A 22,203-nucleotide genomic window follows, 5' to 3' on the forward strand; every position below is an offset into this window, starting at 1 on the left:
CCTGTACAAAGTTTTGCTTTACGTTTCTCTTTCTGCCTTGAAGTTATTGCCTGTTTCTGGGCTGCTTTTTGACACTGGTAACATTTTGCTAATCACTGTTGGACCTTTAAAGAATGTACCAGTCTTCTTTTGTTATAAATATCAGTGATTCCCCCCTCCCACTTGTGCTGCAGGATATTTATACTAGAAGAATAAGAAGCCAATAAGTAGTGTGGGTTTGGAGCAAAAGAGAATTGACCAGAATGCCATTTCGTGTGGAAAAACTAGATCGTTCCTACTGTTTTTTTTTCTTTAAAATGAGCTGAATGTGCCATGCTACCCTACAAGTTTTGCCAAGAACAGCTGCTATATGTTATGTGCCATTAGAGATATCTCCATAGTCCTTCCAACTAATTTCTGCCTCATAATCTGTTCTCATCTCCAGTTCTTTCTTTGAAATATCAAAAAATAAGCTAATTATATTTATTTATAGTTTTACAGATGTTTTACTTGTGTTCTCTTGTACGTCTATTTAAAAAACATCCGTCCTCATTTAGCTTAAAGTGAAATCGTTTAGCTGCTGTCTGGAAAAAAAATGCGTATCTTGCTTTGTGATTTAGAGACATGCATTAAAAACGCCTTAATGGGGGTTTCCCTGTTGTTGCAATGGTCAAGGAGGGTTTATGAATCAACTCTGTGGTTTACCTGTTTGAAGAGATTAGATTTGTCTTTGTCTAGACAACACTCTTTTATACATGTCATGTGATTGTTAAATATGACTGATCTGGAGGTACAGTGCACTAATATGTCAGAAATCTCAGCTCTGGGATTATTACAGCGAAGAGTAAGAGAAAGGGAACCTTTCAGGTCTTCTTCCATTGTATTTAAGTAGTGATTTATTCAGGATGTAGTCATCAGCTTCAGGAGAGTCATGGTAATTTGGTACAATCTTTAGTGAAATTGTGTTACACTGACTGCTAATGTGGTTAGGTTGATGATTATGATCTGCCAGTTTAGATAAGTGTGTCTTTTCTGTTCCCTGAATTTCAGCGTTTATGCTTTAGCAAAATGTCTTCAGTATGCTTTAGTAATAGCTGTACGTTTGTATAGTTTTGTGCACAGGTAAGCACACTGGATTGTGGCCACTGGAAAGTAAAGTTCTGCTGAAAGCTTCTGTCTGATAATATCATCATTAGAGACTTGAGTTTGAAGCTTTGTTCCCTTCACAGGCTGAAGATGATGTTTGTTTCTCACGTTTTGAGAATTATGTTTGTATATTTTGTGCTGCAAGAGAAATGCTGCCATGGCATTGTTGGGTTTGCAGATCCAAAATTCTGTTTAATCTTCTGCTTATCATAATTTTCCTGTGCCTGCAATAAATAAACTTCAAAATTTATTTTCTGGGGGTTTTTTTTCTCTTCTTTTTTTAAAATGTTTTTTTTTTAACTCGTCGCCAAAAGACCAGTGAGTTAATGTGATGTGTGAGCGTAATGTGCACACAAACTATCCTCATTAGATTGTGCAATGAAAACAAAACATATAATTTGCTTTTCTGTGCTTTAAATGATACAATAACCTGTAAACTGTGGTGGATTGTACCTGGATGAGCTACTACGTCACTCGCATTCTGGTTTTTCATAGTAAAATGTACTATAGTAAACTGTTGTTGGCATCAAACTACTCAAAGTGCAACCACCAACGTACTACTGGTACATAGTTTATTTTGCACAGTAGTTACCTTTGACTGATCTTACTTCAAACTGTGAGGTGCAGAGCCACTGCAGGTGGGCCATGAACAACCAGAGGAAAAACAAAACCATTAAAATATGTTAAGAAAAAAAAAATTGCTGAAAACTTGCTAAAACCTATTATAGCAGCTGCCAAGCTTCCGAAGTGGGTCATGCCAGAAAAAGCTTGAAAACCAACGACTTACTTAATTAGCACAGAAATCCCCATTTTTGACCTGATGGTGCTAAAAAGGGTCCCACAGAGGAGACGACACACTGAGTTTCTTCGAAGTCGCTATATTTAATGATCAATTACATTGTTATTAATTTACAACTTCTGTCTTTTACAAAACAAAGGTACACCCATTATACAGTATACAAATGTACCACAACATGTTTGAGGAATGTCATCTTTGTAGAAGCCCCTGGTGCGTTTTTAAAAGTTTATTTTTGTCACACAGTATTTACAGCTCTCAGAGCTAAAAGCACCGGGACATGGCAGGACAGACACGAGTCTCTTTTCATGGAGTTCCCAGCAGCTACGGGCTGAGAAAGGGACTGCACGTTCAATAAAGTTCAAAGCTGCTGGTTTACTTTTCATTTTAAAAGGCCAAAGGCCCCAACCTTCATTTGTTTGTTATATGTACAACATAAAAGAGATATTAAGAGAATATTCAAATACGATAAGGTAGCAACAACAACAACAATATCTCCTGGACCACAGTAAATGCAAAATTACTGAGGTTGCAAGTTTGACCAGGTCTGGGCCATAATACATCAACAATGTTGACTAATACAGGAAGTCCAAGAGGTCATGGGATACAAAAAGGATGTTAATCCAACTCTGTGATGTCAGCAGTGTCATGTTAAGTCAGCTGATCAGTGGATAAGCGATATTGAGTTAACGGTCATTGTAGTGGCTTTTGGGGAAGTGAGAGCTCAAGTAAACATCCACTGCCAGCCGTCTGTCAATCATTACAGATTCTGTTAGAGTTATGCAACAACACATTAGTGCTCAAATACTGTATCACAACAGGTCAAGAGTGTAATAACTGTTTTGGCTGGTCGAGCACCTTGAGAGGTTTCACAGTGGGAACCCAGAGATGAAATCACTGCTGAAGCAACAAAATCCTGCAAGAACCAGTCATGGTCTTGCCCGTCTTTTAAAAATAACTGGAAGAGATGAGTGTCTCTAATAAAAACATTAAGGCAGCAACAGCATCTCTCATGAGGGAAAAGTGATATAATCATAATTCTTTTTAAAAAGTCGGTGGAAAGAAAATAGAACAGCCAGATTCTGTAGCCAGGCAGAGATATAGACAGAACAAATTACTCATCCACAACAGATCAACAGTGAGCATCATGTGAGTAATTAGTAAAGCAAAGTGCAAAGTAGCAGCAGTTATAGAGAAGTATTGCTAAGTGCAGAAACTGCTTGCATATTTATCTTATTCCATATAAGACATTACACACTCCAAATACCCGCACAACCAACACACTATACACACGTCTATATTTCATAAGGCACATTAGCATGCTGGAAGCATCCTGGAAGTGAAGCAGAAAAAGACTTGGAACAGAATGGAGATTCTTTGAGTAAGAAGGGAAAGGATAAGGATCTGTATGAAAAATAAAACTTTGCATGCTGGTGATGACAATGGATGGACAGCAAAACCAAAAAGTTAAAAACACATGCACTGGGTAAAATGGGCTCCATGCCAGCCCAATCCAGTCCACACCTGTGCAAAAATATATGACACTTTCTCCTCGTGCTTCACTGACCAAACAAGAACACGTTTAAGACGAAAACGGGAAGTATTGACGTTGATGCAAAAGGGGAAGTCCTGGTTTGACTTCACTCCTCAGTCAGTAGCTTTGGCAGTGAGGGGCTCAGTTTCTGAGGGGTCATCCTGAGGAAACACCACATAACACACCTTCTGGCCCTTGTACGTGAGTTTTTCTGCAATAGAAAAGACATCATGAGCAGTCAGACTCAGATGGAATTACTGCTGACATAAATAGTTAATATGTTCTGTACGCTGGAAAAAACCAACTCACCAACTAATCTATAGAGCCATTTGGGTTTCTCCTTCCACTGCACACCCACAAAGTATACAGGGACTCCAGTCAACATGATAACCATACCCAGGCCACAAACCACTGGTTCAGAGTACAGGCTGAAGCCCAGCAGCACAGCCCAGAAGATCAGGTAGCTGATCGGGATCAACAGGTTCACCTACACAGAACAAAAACACATTTGTACAAAAACCCTTGCCACTGTAAATATGTTGATTTATCTGCAATGAACATAATTATCTTTTTCCTTACCTTTTTTTTCTTTTTACATTTGTAAACCCATACTGTCTCTACATGTAGCATCCAAATATATAAACATGTACATATATTTGTCTGGGATATTATCAAAAACTAATTTTTGACATTTAATTTAATGCTTTAATGTATTGCAATGTAATACTTATTTGTTTGTTTTTACTTTTTATTTTAATTTTCAGCTTTTATTTGACAATAAAAGTAAAAACAGAGAGCGATTGGAGGGAATGGCATACAGGAGAATGAACGTAAACAGAAAACAGGAAATAGTGGATGTTATTTGTGCACTAACTAATGTCATGTAACTGCCATTTGTGACACCAGGGGGCGCCAAAACAATATGCATGCTAACTCATTGTTAAATGGCAAAATCTAGTGGTACACAAATCAGACTGCTGGGAGCTCTCAGTTTCCTATGCTAAATGCACAGATTACTGTGACACATTCATTGCAGACTACTTTATATACTACTATATGAAAATTAGCGTGTATGTCTACATCACCAGTCTATACATTACACTGTCTTCTTTGTTTTAAATGCATTAAAATTGACACACTGTTCAGAGCCTTTGAATAAAAGTTTTTAAAAATTATTGATTTGATGTAATGGGAAGCTTAATTTTATAATTGATTTGCCTTTGTTTAAAAAAAATCTAATTATTATAATTTAATTCAAAATTAAATACTTTTATTTGAATCTGTCAGCTTTTTAAGCTTATTTCAAATTTCTATTTTTTTCTTTCTGCCTTACATAATTTTAATATTTTCATTTTTTAAATTCCTCACTATAATCTGCTTTTATTGTGGTTAAGTTATACCTCCAGATAAAACAAGTGCCATACCTTTATAGGTCTAGCCAGGTTGGGCCTTTTCTTGCGGAGGTAGAGAAGGCCGGCAATGGTTACCCCATAGGACAAATAGTTGATAAAGGACACATAGTTGATCAGGTTGTGTGTCTCCCCAATACACAGGATGACAACTGTGGCAAAGCACTGTAGGACAGAACAGGTTCAAACAAGAGAAAATTAAAGCACTGAATCTCTGTTTTGAAGCTACACAGCTGGATAAACCTGTTAGTGTGAAACGTACACAGAGCAGCAGGGCAGGAATTGGTGTGCAGTTTTTTAGGTGGATCATTGCCAGCAGATAAGGAAGGTGACCCTCTCTGGCGCCAGAGAAACACAATCTACCGAGAGACATATTTACACATGTTATACACGTTATTTTGTGGAAACAGCGGGCATCAGTAAAAATAAGTAAAAATTAGGGTTTGGTGTGTTGTACAATGCAAGACAAAGCGTTTGTGCTGTACCTGGAGGAGGTAAACAAATATCCATTAATTCCTCCAAAGGTGGACAAAGCTACAGAGATTGGCATCACCCAGGAAAACATTCCCAGCAGTTTCTCCCCAAATGTCTGAAAAAACACAAAACGTGATTGTCCAGATGACCGACATGTTGACTAAATTAATTATTTATTAATTCATCAGTCCCCTCGATTACTGCACTAATTGATTGATTCACTGAAAGATTAAATAGCCTTTTTAACAGCCTGCCTGCATACCACTATAAGACTACGGTTATATATGCATGTAGGTACGATGTAGGTACGAGATATAATTTTTTACAGTATATTTTCAATGTTTTTCAGGCGTGAACTCAAGATCGAGAAATAACAGTCTCGATCCTTGGTATGTCATTGAAATCCAATGACTTGTAATAACAACCGATGAAAAAACAACAACTTTCAGTTGCTCCCTCTCTACAAGGGGCTCCACAACAGGTGGCTCCACATGTTTGATTTGGCAGACGTTTATGCTGGATGCAATTCCTGATGCAATCCCAAAGGGGATTAATGTCTCAGGCTGGAATCAAACCAGCAACCTGCTACTTGCCAAACTAAAATAACCATTAATGATGCAAAATAAAACTGCGTGCGTAAGCAGTGACTGAAGTGACCGCTGCTCGACATGTGACAGGATTGCAAATACACAACTGGAGCCTGGAATGTCTGTTGACTTTAGCAGTATATGAGCTGAAACAGGTTTGAATATACAGCCTGAATTCCAAAAATGAGGCCACTGTGTGCACTGTAAACAAAAGTAGTTTTATGATTTGCAAATCTAATAAAACAACATTTTCACAGTAGAACATAGAAAACGACTCAAATGTTCAAACTGAGAAAATGTCCCATTTTAAGAAAAATACTGGCTCATTTTTAGTTTGTTGGGAGCCACCCGTCCTAAAACCCGTTGCTATGTTTTCTATGTGCTGCTTTGAATAAAATATGGATTCATGGGTTCAGTTATTGCATTCTGTTTTACATTTTCCACAGTGTCTCAGCTTTTTCAGAACTGGGTTTGTAAAATATCCAGTCATGGCGCTGGAGAGCTGCTCACCACTGCCACAGCATTAGAGCTGAGGAGCTCCTCTGGGGTCATGGAGGAGAAGTAGGCAATGTTGGTCATAGTGTAGACAAGGGTCACCAGTGGGATGGAAATGTAGATGGCACGGGGCAGGTTCCTGATGACAGGAAAAATATTAATGATATGGGGCAGAACTTAAGAAAAACTTGTGGTGTGTCTGCTAGCTTTGCTTATGCATATCGTACTTGCGCGGCTCTACGACCTCCTCTGTGACGTAGTTGAGGAAATTCCAGCCGCTGTAGGCAAAGGAGGCCTGGAGGAAGGCCAGCGCTATCTGTCCCACTGAGGGGTCCTGACTGAATTCAAAGGCCGCACTGGGCTGCAGGGCATCGTAATGACCTGGATGAAAGATGAGAAATATAGAACGAGCAAATAAAAACCGTAAAATAATTGTTGGTTCATCACTAATCATTTTAATGCAATAAAACCAGAGAGCAGATGAAACATGTCCAGAGCACAGAAATTACTGTTACCAATTACTGAAAAACATTTTTTATGCATGTGTGCACATGTCTGTGTGTTTACCTCTACAAATTTGGACAAGTCCTACTATTATAATGAGAACTAGCGCGAGAAGTTTTCCTATAGTGAAAATGTCCTGGATCCTTGTCGCCCAACGCACACTGGAGCAGTTCACCCAGGTCAGGAATACTGCACATATACACACAAACACACACAGCAGAAAAATCATTAAAGTTTTACGTAAAAAAAGTTAAAGGTTTATTCACAGGTATTTGTGTATTTCATGCAAAGCATCACGTCAACAACACATTTAAATTTGCAAATTACTCTCTCTCAATCCCTACTTTCTATTTCCTGCTTGTGTAAACTGCACATGTGTGGCCCTGCTCTCCTCTAGGCTGCTGACCTTGACATTATCACTAAGTTTTGAGGGTATTTTTGTGAAAGCCAACATAGTATCGAATGGCCCAATTCCAAGAGAGCCAAATCAGCCAAGCACAAATGTCTCTCAGTTGCGCTTACAAGCAAAAGAAAGAAAACGGAGACCTACAAATACGTCAAACAATACTGTTATTGTTCCTCTAAACTCCTAGGCTACTCAGGGACTAGGTATTTTCTGTCTTCTTTTTTGTGCTGTTCTGAAAGCACTTCAAGTGCTCTACTGCGGGTGCAGATCAGATGCACGAGCTACACCTGCACAGTGTGCTCATTCTTTTACTCTGGCATCCTCGTCTTCCAGGCTCTTTCCTTCATTCTTCCAAATACTCTTTAGATTTGTTTTGCTCTCCGAATTCAATCCCACCTCTCCTTACATACTTAACACTACTGGCTCAACAAATTCATTATCTTCCAAATGACAAAGATCCTTGTTTGATTAAATCCCCATTTTCTTAGTTACTTCTTGTGTTGTCTCTAATTTCATGTCACACTCTTTGAGCCAGGCTATAACATGCTTATGACTTCCAAACATTTCTGATACTTTAAAGTCGTTTGCCCAGAGCTATGCACAACATAAATAATAGTGACATCCAAATAAATCACATAAAAATATTAGTGATGGGTTTATTGGGTGGAAATCAGTGATAACTTTACAAGCAGGATGAGAGTTGTCAGGCAGGAAAAGCTTCCCAGCCAGGGTATGTCCACTTTTTTGTCAACTCCAGTTATCTTCACAGCGTCTCTATAGTCCACTTATCTGTTGCTTGTGTTTCACATGCCCTCAGAATTGCAGGTGTCTTAAAATGAGAACATGGAGATTAGGAAACAGTTGAGCCCTCGGGGTGTATTAAAGGAAGATAATCTAGTTATTCATTCATTTCATTCTTTTTTTTTTGGGACCTATTCTTTTTTTGGCTCATATTTCACCTTCTCTCTTCTGACACTTCTTTCCTTCTCTCTTTTACCCACTAACACCCACTCTAGTGACCTAGCAGTGACCATGTCATCCATCACTAGGGCTAGAGTTTTCCTCCCACCACAGAAATCTGAACAAGCTGCTTCCGCTGGCAGAGGCACAGACGTATATACACACACGTGTGAATTTTTGGCAAGAGGTTTTGGAGGCACCGGGCAGAGCTTTCTCTCCCCTACAACACTGCTGTGTTTTATAGTCAATTACCCTTGGAGTGTTACATGAATTTCCGTTTCTGTGTTCCTGCATGAACCCCCACTACGACCTCCCCCAACTTTCCTCTATTCTAACCCTGACAGGAAGGAGGTGCCAGTGGCTTTGAATGTGACAGTGCAGGTAAATCTGTGTCCTGCTGTCACTGCTTCTATTGAAGGCTGCCTCAGCTCTAGAATACTAACTAATTACCACTTTAAGTCTTAATGGATTCTGACCCCAACTCACTGCAGATTTATCAGCAGGCTTTAACCTCAGGAACGCCTCCTCCTGGTCCAGGATCTGGACTCAGGAGTCACCACACTGGCAAAAACTCCCCAGTCCTGTCTATACATCACAAAATATCTGATAACAAAATCTTCAACGAGGAGACCTATGAGATCTAAAAAAGGATGCTGAAAGTTACAGATAGAGAGGAAAGAATGTAATTACATATGTTATATGGAGGAGATTAAATGGGCTTTGAGGAAAAATTCTAAATGAATAATGAATAGGGGTAAAACAATTCTGAAACCAAGAACAAAATGACTATGCAAGCATCCACAATACCGTACCCCAATTCTTGTGCCATGGTACACTTGTGGAACTGTTGGCTTAATAGTTTTTCTAGCTATAAAACATTTGTGATTTTGTTTTCAGCTGGAGAATTAGCAACATAATAAAATTAAATCCAAAATTCCTCTAAGGCCATTACAGAGCTCTGTGTAAACATGACATTCTTCTTGGCGTTTGATGCCTACCATACACTGGAAGAATCATGTCATTTGTCCAACGTGTGACAGTTTTTCCATCCCCTACAACGATAGTGACATTTTGTTCTTCTGAGCCACTCTGGTTTGTTCTGTCTTTAGGGCAGCCGCTAGTCTGATGATTCACCATGAGCCCTCAATCGAATTTTAAATGAGTTTTGTGCAGCATTCAATAAAACATCCAGTGTGTTCAAGGGTTCAGAGGAAGCCTGAACTAAACTCGCTCAGCCACACTAAAATAGAATTTGTGCATGACATTTTTATTCTGAGCTAACATACTTGTGTGCTTTCTTAATTTGTGTCTACGTTATGCTCATAGTTGTTCTGACTCTATGGGGGGCTCCATTTTCCAAATAATGAGAAAGAATTAATACACAGTTGATACACGAACGTTTAGAGCAGTAGTTCAGATTGTAGTACACATAGTAAAATAAATAGAAATGGTATTTCCACTTTTACTGAAAACAATTTTACAGTCTTCTTTTTTGAAATAAATTGAAGTCAATGATCTGAACCAGTGATTGAGACATAACGTGAAACTTCTCCCTACTGTACCAACACAATAATGGACTAACACAGACTTCTTGCTGGAATATTCTCTTGGCCTTTGAAATAAAAACATCACATTTATAGTGACTGTTTTGTGGGATTGAGTATAAAATTAATGATGATGGCTCCATAAGACAAGTTACAGTGTTTTACAATTTAAAGAAATATTTAAAGAATACGGGGCGATCGTGGCTCAAGAGTTGGGCGTTCGTCTTGTAATCGGAAGGTTGCCGGTTCGAGCCCCGGCTCTGACAGTCTCGGTCGTTGTGTCCTTGGGCAAGACACTTCACCCGTTGCCTACTGGTGATGGTCAGAGGGTCCGGTGGCGCCAGTGTCCGGCAGCCTTGCCTCTGTCAGTGCGCCCCAGGGCGGCTGTGGCTACACTGTAGCTTGCCATTACCAGTGTGCGAATGGGTGGATGATTGTGTATAGTGTAAAGCGCTTTGGGGTCCTTAGGATCAAGTAAAGCGCTATGCAAATACTGACCATAAAGAATATAAAACAGTGTTGACTGCTGGAAAATGAATTTTTCTTTCTTTTTAGTGAAACTGATCAGCAGATGACAAACTAAACTGCAGGATAAATGAGCGTGCATGGCTGTGCTGCTGTGGGCTGTCGAGTGTGCCTATTCTTAGAAGAACACAGCCAGCTTACAACTGGACCTGTCTGGTTTTCACCAACACACACACGCCTGGGTCACCCTGTGACTCTAGAGCAGTATGCTCAGCAGGATAGGAAGGAGGGGGGAAACATAACTAGGCTGACTCACATTCATAAACCCTCAACTAAGAAAAGTTCAGTGAACTTAAGAGCACCCTCACGAAGACTCAGCACAGCAAGAAAATATAACACATTAATTCTGGTGCTGGAAAGTGATGAAATATTTACTTTATCCTTCACAGGTAACTTGAACTTTTTCTTTTCTTATCCCTTCCTATCGACTACCTGTGTTGCCAATTGCCTGATATGATGCTGCTCATTTACATGCACCTGTCTTTGGTTTTTAAGGTGGATGGAACTACAATGAAAGGGCTTCAACTGTACATAGATGATTCTTTTAGGGTTCAGAATAATATGTTTTCCATCTGTCATCAGACGTCTGACACTTTCTCTCCTCACAGACTGATTGAGTTTCATAAGATATGAAGCTTGCATAACTGCTGATCACAGACGGGTGACTACAATCTTTCTGTGACTTTAAGTCTCAAGTGTGATGCCATAGACCAGATTGGAGGACAGGGGTCGAACCAGCTAGCCAATAGAAACATCAAACATCTGACTCGAATGTCTGGCTGGCCAATGGGGACTTCCATCATTATTGATGTGAAAGGTATTCTGCGCTTTTCCTATTTCCATGGTGCCCTGTGACAGTAACAATGCACAATAGTGTAGACACACCCTCTCATTAGCAGTGTCCACAAAGACTGGCACCATTATGTATTCTGACACTGATACTGAGACACACACACACACACACACACACACACACACACACACACACACACACACACACACACACACCACACTCTAGAATACAACACAAAAACCCACTCGCACAGTGTCCCTTGCCCAAAGTAGGCAGCAGTTGTAGGATTCTGTTGCCATAAATAGTAGAGGGTACTCAGCAAATGCTAAGCCTGACGTGCGCACACACCCACATACGAAGCCAACCATCCCACTCCCCGTCTATCCCGTTTCCCCTTCTCCATCCGGTTCTGACAGGACCAAACTGGCTGGTTTGTGGATCGGATACATGCAAGGTCTGCTTGGGCCACTGGCTATTTAAATACAGATACCCCAACTGATCAGATTAGAGGCTGGAGATAGAGCATAACATTTCTTGTGGAATTATCAAATGACAATGACAGCCCTGAGCACACTGAAGTGTCACAGAATCACATTTCTTTAAGCCACCGCAGGAAATGGATTTGATTTGGTTTGATTAGTCTGGTTTACTTTGGTAAATGCACAAACTTGCCTAAGATGGAAGTACCTTTTTCCTTGTTATTATTTGTCTTCCAAACAGTCATTTATAGGAACATCGTATATAGGAGCAACAGTATTTTGGAAATATATGTACAAGTGCAAGTTAAAATAGATATTTTTCTTTAAGATCAGTTGCTTTTTATGTTGCTTTGGAAGCAGATGCTTGGTCTGATGTTTACCTCACTGGGAGTCACTCTGGCTCATTCAGTCAGATGACTTGCATGTTGAAGACAACAGCAGGTCTGAAGTGTGATACTGTGAACTAGTTTGTCATGATGACACAGGCATAGGCCACACACATGCAGTCACGCAGAAGAGCAACAAATCTGTCAACCACTCATCTGTTTATTCCATGCCACCTGAAAAATCTGGCCAGCAACCAATCAGCTTGCCACTATGGAAATGCTAAGGAAAGCATTTATCCATTATTAATCATTAATCATAAATGGACAGTCAAAATTCAGGCTTATCAGAGTTGAAGTAAACTCAGAAAATGTTGCGTTCCTGAGGTGGAATGTTAAGCACTCCCAGTTCCCATGGTGTATTGCAAGCTGTATGAATGTCAAAGCTATTTTGCTCTCAAAAACCTGAGGGCAACAACTGTATTCTTAAATACATAATTAGCAATTTTACAGCAAGTTGTGGCCTGCTGCTGTAGAACAAGATGACTGACTGTATTTCAGAAGCAAAACAGGAAAGAAATACTGCCAAGGTCTTGCATTTGAAATGCTGACCTGAAGAATTCCTCTGTGGCAGAGTGTGTGACTTTATATTTAATAAAAAGCAAAGAATGTCTCCTTATCTTGTTCTTGAAAAAAAAAAGATCTTTTACTGCACTGGATGCTTCAGTTTGTTTGGAATCAAGAACCATGTGCTTAGCATTAGCAACAATGTTTACCCTGGCAGGACAGTTCTAAAAACTGTTCAGTGGAAAATCAAAGAGAGATAAGACGTAAAGGACAACACTAAACTAGAATAAACATTTACTTAAACTATCATGGAATAGATAAATAGAGTTTCTAAGGCTGCTGGTGACTCACAGACACAAATTGTTGCGAGAAGTTTGGTGGCGATGAACGGAGGAAAACAGTGCTGAAAGGCCGGCTGCAAGACGTAATTGGAGAAGGTGAGCGCAATGACGGCCAACGTGGTTGGGTACATGATGAGGACAGCGCTCCATAACAACAGGAATCTAAAGGATGAAGAGACAGAACGGGATTTCAATTTAGAATAAAGTTCAGTGTAATAACTTGAGACTAAGTGGAGAGGGGGGGGGCTGTCACTTGTGGGCAGTTATTTTGACAAGGAAGGGACTTTCACTGCTCTTATAACATTATTCCATATTCAATAAACTGTATAAAAAATAGACATAGCTGCCATGATGTCATATTGGTGATGCTTTTTAAACAACTTGAGCTGAGCATTTGCACCCAACTCACTGGTGAACAGCTGGTGATTGATTTGTTACCCAGTGATGGTACCCTGGATAATCCTCCTTGCTGACTGTAAAAAAAAACATTAAAAAAATAACTTATTGTTTAATTATGACCTGAAACCAGAAACTAGACCCAGAAAGTGATCAGGAAACGGTTTACTCTGGCACAGAACAAGACAGTTGAAGACCATTAAGTCTTTCTGCAACCACAGAGGTTGCAGAAAGGTTGGTGGTTTCACTTTTCAGACCTGGATGTTAGGTCAGTCTTTTATACTGTCTTTGATTCCATCCCAGCTTTACAGTCACACCTATACTTAAACCTGTCAGCAAAACAACATCACTGTAGAAGTTGGGTCTTTACTTAACCTCCTACGACCTGGCGCCCACATATGTGGACATCACATTTTGGGTTGTCTAGACCACAACACTAAATTTTGCTCTAGCACATTAGCAGGAGCTTCAGCGTTCCATCTGTAGCTGCAGAGGATGTGCTCAGGCAAACACTCAGTGTTTGACACTCGTTTTTTGACAGCATTTAAAGCAGATTTTACAACCACTGTTGTAACTTAGAAAAAAAAGGATGTACTTGCATGCATAAAGCACTTACTAAATGCAAGCCATACTTGGTTATCATCAAGGAAGCATTGACCTGATGATTTTATTAAATTAAAAACGTCAGAGGACCAAAGCCATTAAGCACATACTTTGGACATGTAAGGCTTTGGGGGAGTTTTTTTCAAACTCAAGTAACTCCAGAATTTTACTATTGGTGCGTTGGAAGTTGAAAACATAATGAAAACTTTAATTCCACCTCCAGAGTGAGTGCTTTTTGTTGCTTGTTCCCTTCTTATTCTTTCTGTGTTGGTATTCAACTGTAATTCAAAAACTCCTACACTAGTTCTTACTTTCTGCTGTTTTTAACATTTTTGAGTCGTTTGCTGCTGCTCCTGTGTTTAATCCTTTGTGGTACTTGCTTCATTCATAGTTGCAAAATAACCGAACAGAGAAAGTCAGACTGAACTACTTTCACAGAAATGCTTCTGAAGGCTGGCACAGTATATAACAAGTTTGACCTTCTCAGACTTAGAATGCCGCTCTATGATCAGCTGACACACCACATGACCTCTGAAAGTCATAAGACGCTCACAGATGATTGGTTCAAAGCCAACACGCCCATTGGACTGTTGCAATATAATTCATATGAGGAAAAATAATTCAGGGGGAAAGACGCAACAAGCTGCTACTGCAGTTTAGGAACATCTGTATTTTAAAAAATGCATCTAGAAAAATGACAACGACAGTACTTACCCTACTAGGCCCCCAAAGATTTCTGTCACATATGAATAGTCACCTCCAGACTTTGGGATGGTGACACCCAATTCAGCGTAGCACATGGACCCAAGGGTGCAGATGCCCCCTCCACAAACCCACACGATGAGTGACAGTCCCACTGAACCTGCATGCTCCAACACTCCTTTAGGTGAGATGAAAATCCCAGAGCCAATGATGTTCCCTTAGGAGAAAATATTACAGTGATTATTTATACATAAATATTCATCAAAGACTTCTTTTTGTGTGTAACACAAGATTTGCTTTTATTGGTTTGTGCTCCCAAAGCTGTCACACTTCAATTTAAAACTCCAGACATTTAGAACAAATGGCATTTACCATTTATCTGTAGTTTGGTGATGATTTGGTCAGATGTTTATACATTCAGGTAAAAAGAAAAGTAACAGAATAAAGAACACAAAGTAGAATCAAAGCGATTCCAAAAGTCTTATTAAAACTTTGGCTTGAAGGTCACAATACTCTAACAGTAGCTCTCCAAGCTATTTTTGCTAAAGTTGGACAACACACATCTGTAGTTAAAGAGAAGGAGAAAGTGAAGAGGAAAGACTAGCACAGCCATGATGGGAAGTAAAGAAAAAACTATTTTCTTTCTGCAGTAAGGCATGTGACTATTGCTTTCACTTAGTGATTAATGTAGCTATATATAGTAATGCTTTGACATATGACTGCATGGTATGCACAGCCTAATCTCAGTGATTTAAAGCTGCTGTTTGTACAGTGTTCTGCCACAGTGGCTACAGGCATTCTTCTATTTTTCAGCCATCCATTTTCTTAACTGTTGATCCAGTTCAGGGTTGTGTAGAGGATGGAGCCTATCCTGCACAACTCCCCGGAGGAAGCAGCACTCCTCAAAGGTAGTAGTGTCCTGCAGAAGAACAATGTACCCCACCACAATGCAGAAACTGTTTAGGGATGGCCCAAGGAACAGCCAGGCCTCTAATTTCAAGATCCCACTCAGATGAAAATCTGTAGGATGAACAAAATCTGATTCATGGATCCATGGAACCAAGTGGACCCAACAGATCTGATGCTAACATTTCAGTGTTAAACATCACTGAACATGCAAAAGGTGTTCTGTCTATGCCCTGATTGTTCAGATCTTTCAGCAGAACATGAGAGACCAACACAATATCGGTAGGATATTTTAATACTGGTGATAATACAGGTGAAACCATCCATAAAGCTGCAATTTCATTTATACAAATAACTAGTATATTTAATAAGATAATAAAGTAATTTAGTCCAGGCTCATTAAAATGTGACTCATTAAAAATCAGGCTCAGCTGACTCCCTAACAAGAACAAATAAAGGTTCTCTGACAGCTTGGTTGGCTCAGGCACATACTAATAAGCAAGTTCAGACTCAGTCTGACATTTACATGCCCTCACCCCTACCAAAAAAACGACAAAACAAAAGCTAGCACACATAACAAAGTAACCAAACAGCAGCTGTCACAGCAAAACATTGTTTGTACTGTCCTTCAAGTCTTTGTCCTCTTTGGAAAAGTGTGAGAAGAATTGAGTCCTCACAATAAAATATGACCCTGTCAACTGTAAATCTTTTAGAAACTATTAAAACCCAGAGGCACACTATGGCCCCAAATGCTCCCTAATGATGCAGATCCAGCAATGAGATCTGAGGAACGCATTTTTCATTGTCTGATCTGATTGTGGAGGCCACTGTGAGATGCAGAGCTGTTACATAATGCAAGTGTTGTGTTTGTTATGTCATAAAGTTTGGCACTACAGCTGAAACTGTTAGTCACAGGCCTACTGACCCTCTCTGCATCATATCCCAGCACCATCTCTGAGAAATTTTCTCAAAATGACCTCACATTGCTCACCATTTTATACAAGCAAATACTCCAAATCTCCTGTGCAAAAGGGAAAATGAAGAATGTCTCATATTATGTGGGTTTTTTTGTAATGCTGCATGTATAATACCTTCTAACGGAGGGGAACTTGTACTACTACGATAAAGCGGTGAGCGATGATGAAGCTGGTGGCATGAAAATAGTGATTAATGTCACGACTAATAGCAAGTGAGCAATTGCAGAAAAGTATATTCAGTGTGGTTAGAGATTAATAATACAGGACATTTGATAGTTGTGGAGTATTGTCTAACTGTAAGTGTAACCAGTGGTAATCAGTAGCTACCTGAAGGCTTCCCTGCTGACAGCTTCAGCAGTCTATATTACTAGAACAAGGCATATGAAATGCAATGTGAGTAGGCTGTATCTGGTGGGTAGTAGCATGACTCAAGTTGCCTGTGTGTACTGGCTGTACAGGCTTTCCTCCATCTGTGCTTGTGGCAAGAGTTCAGCATTATGCTAAGCTGATCTGAGCGTTTATTTTAATCTTAAAATATTAATGTAGAAGAAAAATGAGCAGTCAATCGTCATATTACCTGAAGAAATCCAACACCAGTTTCTTAAATGATTACAGACCTGCCACATTAACATGTAATTATGAAAATCTTTGTGTGTGTGCAGTATGTAAACGCCTTCCCAATCTGATCAGCTTAAACGCTTACCAGCAAACATCCAGGATAAGCAGGGCTGCAGAGTATGCACTGTGTCTCCATCTCTTTTCCAGCCCGGAGCACTTACAGGCTTACCACTTACAATGCATTATCTTTGTGGACCACATTTCTGTGTTTTTGATAGGTTATGACACAACACTTGTTGATCAGCACCAGTCTGTAAAGAGCCTGTGATCAAATTTCAGAGAGATGCAAAAGGCTCTCTCATTACTGATCGTGGTGGAAAGTGGAAGAGTGGTGACTCTAGATTTCCTTAGACCAAAAATCCCACACTCTCTGAAATGGGATGACAGGGATGACTGGTTATGTCTTCTTATTTGTGTGAGTGTCCTTGCCTTATATGAGCAACATGAATCCAGAAAGTGTTTCTCAGTACCAGGAGAAACTAGAGCTCTGGGAGAAAGAAGCTCTAGCGGTCAGTTCCATACCCAGGTTTGAACCCAGGACACTCTTACACCCCTCTGTGATGTGGGTGTAAGAGTGGTGATCTGCTGTGCTCACCTGCTAGTTTATTTTGAACTTGGCAAAGGACTTTACTTCATGCCAAATGACCACTTGAGTTGTTGCCCACCCGATGCACCACTCACTAGGCAGGCAGCGGAGCTCTTTTTCTCATACACTCATTCAGCTGCACTGCCAGATACAGGAAGTCTTTCACACCAAATACATTAAATCTTTATAATACTTTAATATTACTTCAACTCTGATAACAAAATAATTTCACAAATATGGACTAAATAAAGCATTATACTGAAGGAAAAAAAGTGAGTCAAACGCAAAATTTGCAGAAATAACATTAACTGCAATTACATCTCATTTCTATCAGAGCACATTAGATGTGAGCATGGCTATGAAGATGAACTGTTGAACTGAAAATATTTTTAAAAGGCAAACTATTAACTGGTTCCTTTGTAGCCTCTTGACTGTCGCAGAATTCCACCTTTCACTGAACTGCAAAAACCATTTGTCCCAGTGATAAACATTTCCCTTTTTATTTGTTGGTTAGTAATTTTTTTCCACTCATTAAGACTAATTTTTATATTTACCACAACAAATGTACAAAAATGAGGAACTGTTATTGAAGCCACTGATTGCCACTGCCAAAACCCTACCCTGCAACATGTGGTTCTGAAATACAATAAAATATTTTCGTGACAGGATTCATTGCAGATTGAATTGAACACTAGAATAGTGTAGAAGTCTATAAAAAGAGTATATGTTAAATTTACCGACCATTTCCTTATGTACACTTACTGTAAGGGATATGTAAAATGCAACATCAGATTTTGGAGGAAACTACAAACAGCACTGCAACTTCCTGTATTTTGACAGTTATCCAATTTTTGCAGATGCACGTGTAAAGTAAAATTCATTGTCTGCAGTATAAGCGTATTTTATGATGTAACTGGTATGATAAGGTTACTGAAATTAACGATATTAATGCCTTGGTTTAGTCAGTAGACTATCCGAGGACAATGCTACAATGGTAACAGTAAACTCTCCCACTGAAGCACGTGGGAGATGTGCCGGTTCTGCGTGTCTGTCAAGTTCAGCTTTAGATCATCCAGCCACGTATGCACGCTCATATTCAGACCACTCAGACTGATGCAACAGTTTCCACACAAAGCTCAGAACCCTGCATTCATACATCAGAGCGTGCGTGCGTAACGGCGACTTTCCAGCTATTCATTCTTAGAGTCAGACAGTCACGAACCACGTCTAAAAGAAAAGTCACATCTTAGTCTTTATAGTGTCCGTACAGCAAATATAATACGTAGAATAAAAGAACGGACTAGAATAAAAGCTCATACGTACAGTGAGTGACTCACACTGTGTGTAATTATACTCTAACCTTGACAGAGAAAGAGTAACTGTACATCAGCCACGTTATAAGCTTTCCGTTCGGTCACGTTTCCTCGTCAGTTTTTTCCTTATCGCAGAATTCATCACTTCGAAACACTCTCCGTGAGTTGAGCACGTATAACAAAAGCTGTCACACACTCACCGATGATAATAGCGCAAGCGCTCAGAAGTCCAATTTCTTTTTTCAGGGTGACTCTGTCGCTATTGGAGGAGTCTTCATTCTTCTTTCTTTTCTTTTTGTCCTCCATCTCCTCCGCCTTGCAAATGGGCTTCCTGGTAGCCTCGGTCCGGTCCAGATGCTTCCGACTGAACCAAGCTCCGCTTTACGGGCTGCCCTTATAACATCCCACAGATGAAGCAGGAAATGCGCATGCGTACAATGCGATCCACCTCTCAAACCCCAACCTTGACTCAGGTAAGTGAGTGCTGGCGTAGGCAATAGGGAACCAGTCCACTTTAAATAAAATTGTTCGATGAATGTGTTTGTAGAATATTGTGGTTAGATTTGTGAATCTGGACAAGCACATACTTTACTTTTTTCTTTACATATATTTTGCTTCGAAGGGGTCAAATATTTTAGTTTCGCAATAGTTCTCCAGGCTTTCTGGAAGTCTTTAAAAAAACAAAACAAAAAGTTTTGTTGGACATTTTTTGACTAGTCTTGAGACTGAAGAAGTCGCTTGGATGAGTGAAAACGCTACGTCCAGATGAACAGAATCAACTTTTTGGGATTTCCCTACCTCGATGATTGAGCATGAATCAAAACAATGGTCCCCAAACATATGCAGTAAATGCAGTAAAAATCAACCTGGATAGAAAAGCATATAGTTGAGCACTATCTGTCATTAATGACATTCCTATATGTGATCATCTTGACAGAGAACTGAACAAAAGGCAGCCAACATCCAAGGAAGAGCTCTGGAATGTCCTTCAAGAAGCCCGGAGATCTATTCCTGAAGATTATTGAAAGAAATGACAAGAACACTTTCACAGGGAGCTCAGGCTCTATTGAAAAATAAAGGTGATCATATCAAACATGGACCTTTAAGCTCATTAATATTCCACAAACTATTTTTTCCCAATAAATTTGTTATTATATTATTGTTAGTATGTTTATTGAAATATATAAAGAAATGGTTTAGCACTTTTGTGCTAGACTGTACTCATGAGGTGAATACTTTAAATGAAAGCCTGTCCTACTTTGGTAAAAATAGTCCAGTGCAAGCAACCTTATTAGTCCCATCAGAGTCAATTAGGTGAAATCCCTTTCCCTACAGACTATTGTAATTTGATCCTCTGCTCATTCCCTTTGTGTATAGAAAGGTCACCACATATCACATCAGTCAGTAGGTATTGAACTTTAGAATATCCCTGATCAAACACTAGCTATTGAGATTAGATTATTTGACATTTTGCTTTCTTCATGCCCTGTGGTACAACGCTAACTTACACACGTGTTGTGTACTAAAATCAGCAATTAACATTAAAAAATGTAAAGACTTTTACTGGCAAAAGTCCAAACACAGAAAAAAAAATTAAGAAAGGGAACACAAAGCAGAAATCCAGAGCAAACAGAATGACAGGACACATGGAAGGCAACAAGAGGAGCTCACAATAGGCAAGAGGATATATGGAAAACAAGGCACAGGCACAATGGAGCAATAGACCACAAGTGAAAAACGATGAAGACAGAGTAGACAATCAAAAAGGAGGGAAGGCAGGCAGGGGAAACAAACAAGGAAGAAAGAAATGCATCAAATCACAGAAGATACACAATGAAAAGTAATTCCAAAAAAAGAAAAGAAAATTTAAAGGCAATGCTTGTGACAGCAGAAAAATCAAAACTCAGTAACGTCACGTCATCATCTGGGTCGTGGGGTTAAGAAATCCATCTTCAGTCAGACTGTGAATTTAGCATTGGTGTAAATCACATTTTTTGGTTAGGATTTCACCCAAATCATTTTTTAAGGTTAACTTGAAAGACCATACAAGGCTCATTCTAGTGGTTCACATCTGCAGAATTAGTGCTTACAGCTGTTATATGCAAAGGAAATAAAAGTCCTTACCCAAACAGATGTTTTTGGTGATTGGGTGACTGGATTCCTTCTTAGATCTTCCTCACTCTCTTCCTAATTACACTAAAAAGAAGACTTTCTACTCATGTGACCTCAAGCATTACTGATACCTGCTATAAATGTTATTAATGTACACATATGTACAAGAGCATCCAAATCCAGGGGATAGTGCATGTGCTATACTTACTTTAAGGCACTTTCTCATTCACCTGTTCACACTCACACACACACATACACACACACATACACACACACACTCCTGAATTTGTGACTGTCATGTACAGTGTGGCTTGCATTCAGACACAATTTGGGTTTTAGTGTTTTGCTCCACGACAATCGGGGCGAGTGATTAAGCAGCTCTGTCCCTTGAGTGTTTCCATCTGAGTTTCTATGTTTCACATTTCTAAGGACTCTTTACTTGTGTATTGTCCCCGGTTTGTATGTTTGGATCACACCAATAAAGTCATTAACTTGTAAAAACTTGATTTAATCTTTAAAATTAAATAAAATGTAATTTATTTGATACATTTTGTGTCATTGTCACTTTTAGATTATTGGAAACCCATTATTAGGTGACCTCTGATGTGTTGGCAAAGAACATGCCATATCATACTAAGTCTTGTTAAATGTTGAAGTATTATTATTGGCACTTAATATACTTTGATAAAAATGTATTAGTTTGACACGTTGCTTGGCTTGACTTTTCAGCAGCCAGTCTTTCAGCATATTTTATTGACTTGTTTATATGAGATTGTTTATTGCTGGTAATCAAAGATTATTTTCTGGTGCAAGCTTGAATTTTCCTCCACCACAAAAACAAAGACCTTTGAGTTATTTTTACAAAGCAGGCAGCTGGAAACTAAGAGACATAAACAGACACATTATTGCTGTATTTTAGGAGTTCAAAACTTGCATAATTTGAGGATTTTTGTCATGTAATTGTGAGACATCAAGTGGAATCGTAAGATTCCCTTGCAAAATGCGACATTTTCAATTTGACTTCAGCAAATGATCTAAATGATATAACAGTGGGTTATTTCACAGTGTTCATTAGAGTGACAGCCTGGGGGAAGAAACTGTCTCTGTAGCGGCTGGTTTTTGTAAACA

General features: G+C 39.3%; 1 protein-coding gene and 1 long non-coding RNA gene across 2 annotated transcripts; one reads left to right on the forward strand and one right to left on the reverse strand.

Annotated features, from left to right (window-relative positions):
• Positions 1 to 1,987: 1,987 nt before the first annotated feature.
• On the reverse strand, positions 1,988 to 19,362 carry slc7a10a (solute carrier family 7 member 10a). The gene is made up of 11 exons (XM_085293037.1): positions 19,164 to 19,362; positions 14,576 to 14,780; positions 12,873 to 13,024; positions 6,988 to 7,113; positions 6,648 to 6,801; positions 6,436 to 6,559; positions 5,350 to 5,453; positions 5,127 to 5,223; positions 4,880 to 5,029; positions 3,765 to 3,942; positions 1,988 to 3,666 (listed from the first exon to the last, which is right to left on the reverse strand). Exons 1-11 carry the CDS (start codon positions 19,267 to 19,269, stop codon positions 3,569 to 3,571), a joined length of 1,494 nt encoding a protein of 497 aa, XP_085149163.1. The 5' UTR covers positions 19,270 to 19,362; the 3' UTR covers positions 1,988 to 3,568.
• Positions 19,302 to 20,119, forward strand: LOC146582815 (uncharacterized). The gene is made up of 2 exons (XR_014894517.1): positions 19,302 to 19,436; positions 19,901 to 20,119. It is a non-coding gene; the product is annotated as an uncharacterized LOC146582815 (long non-coding RNA).
• The last annotated feature ends 2,084 nt before the right edge of the window (positions 20,120 to 22,203 follow it).

Source organism: Mchenga conophoros, linkage group LG1 (genome assembly GCF_057382185.1).
Source record: "Mchenga conophoros isolate Kocher_MC1m ecotype Shallow Benthic linkage group LG1, M_conophoros_male_GT1.1, whole genome shotgun sequence".
Lineage (NCBI taxonomy): Eukaryota > Metazoa > Chordata > Actinopteri > Cichliformes > Cichlidae > Mchenga > Mchenga conophoros.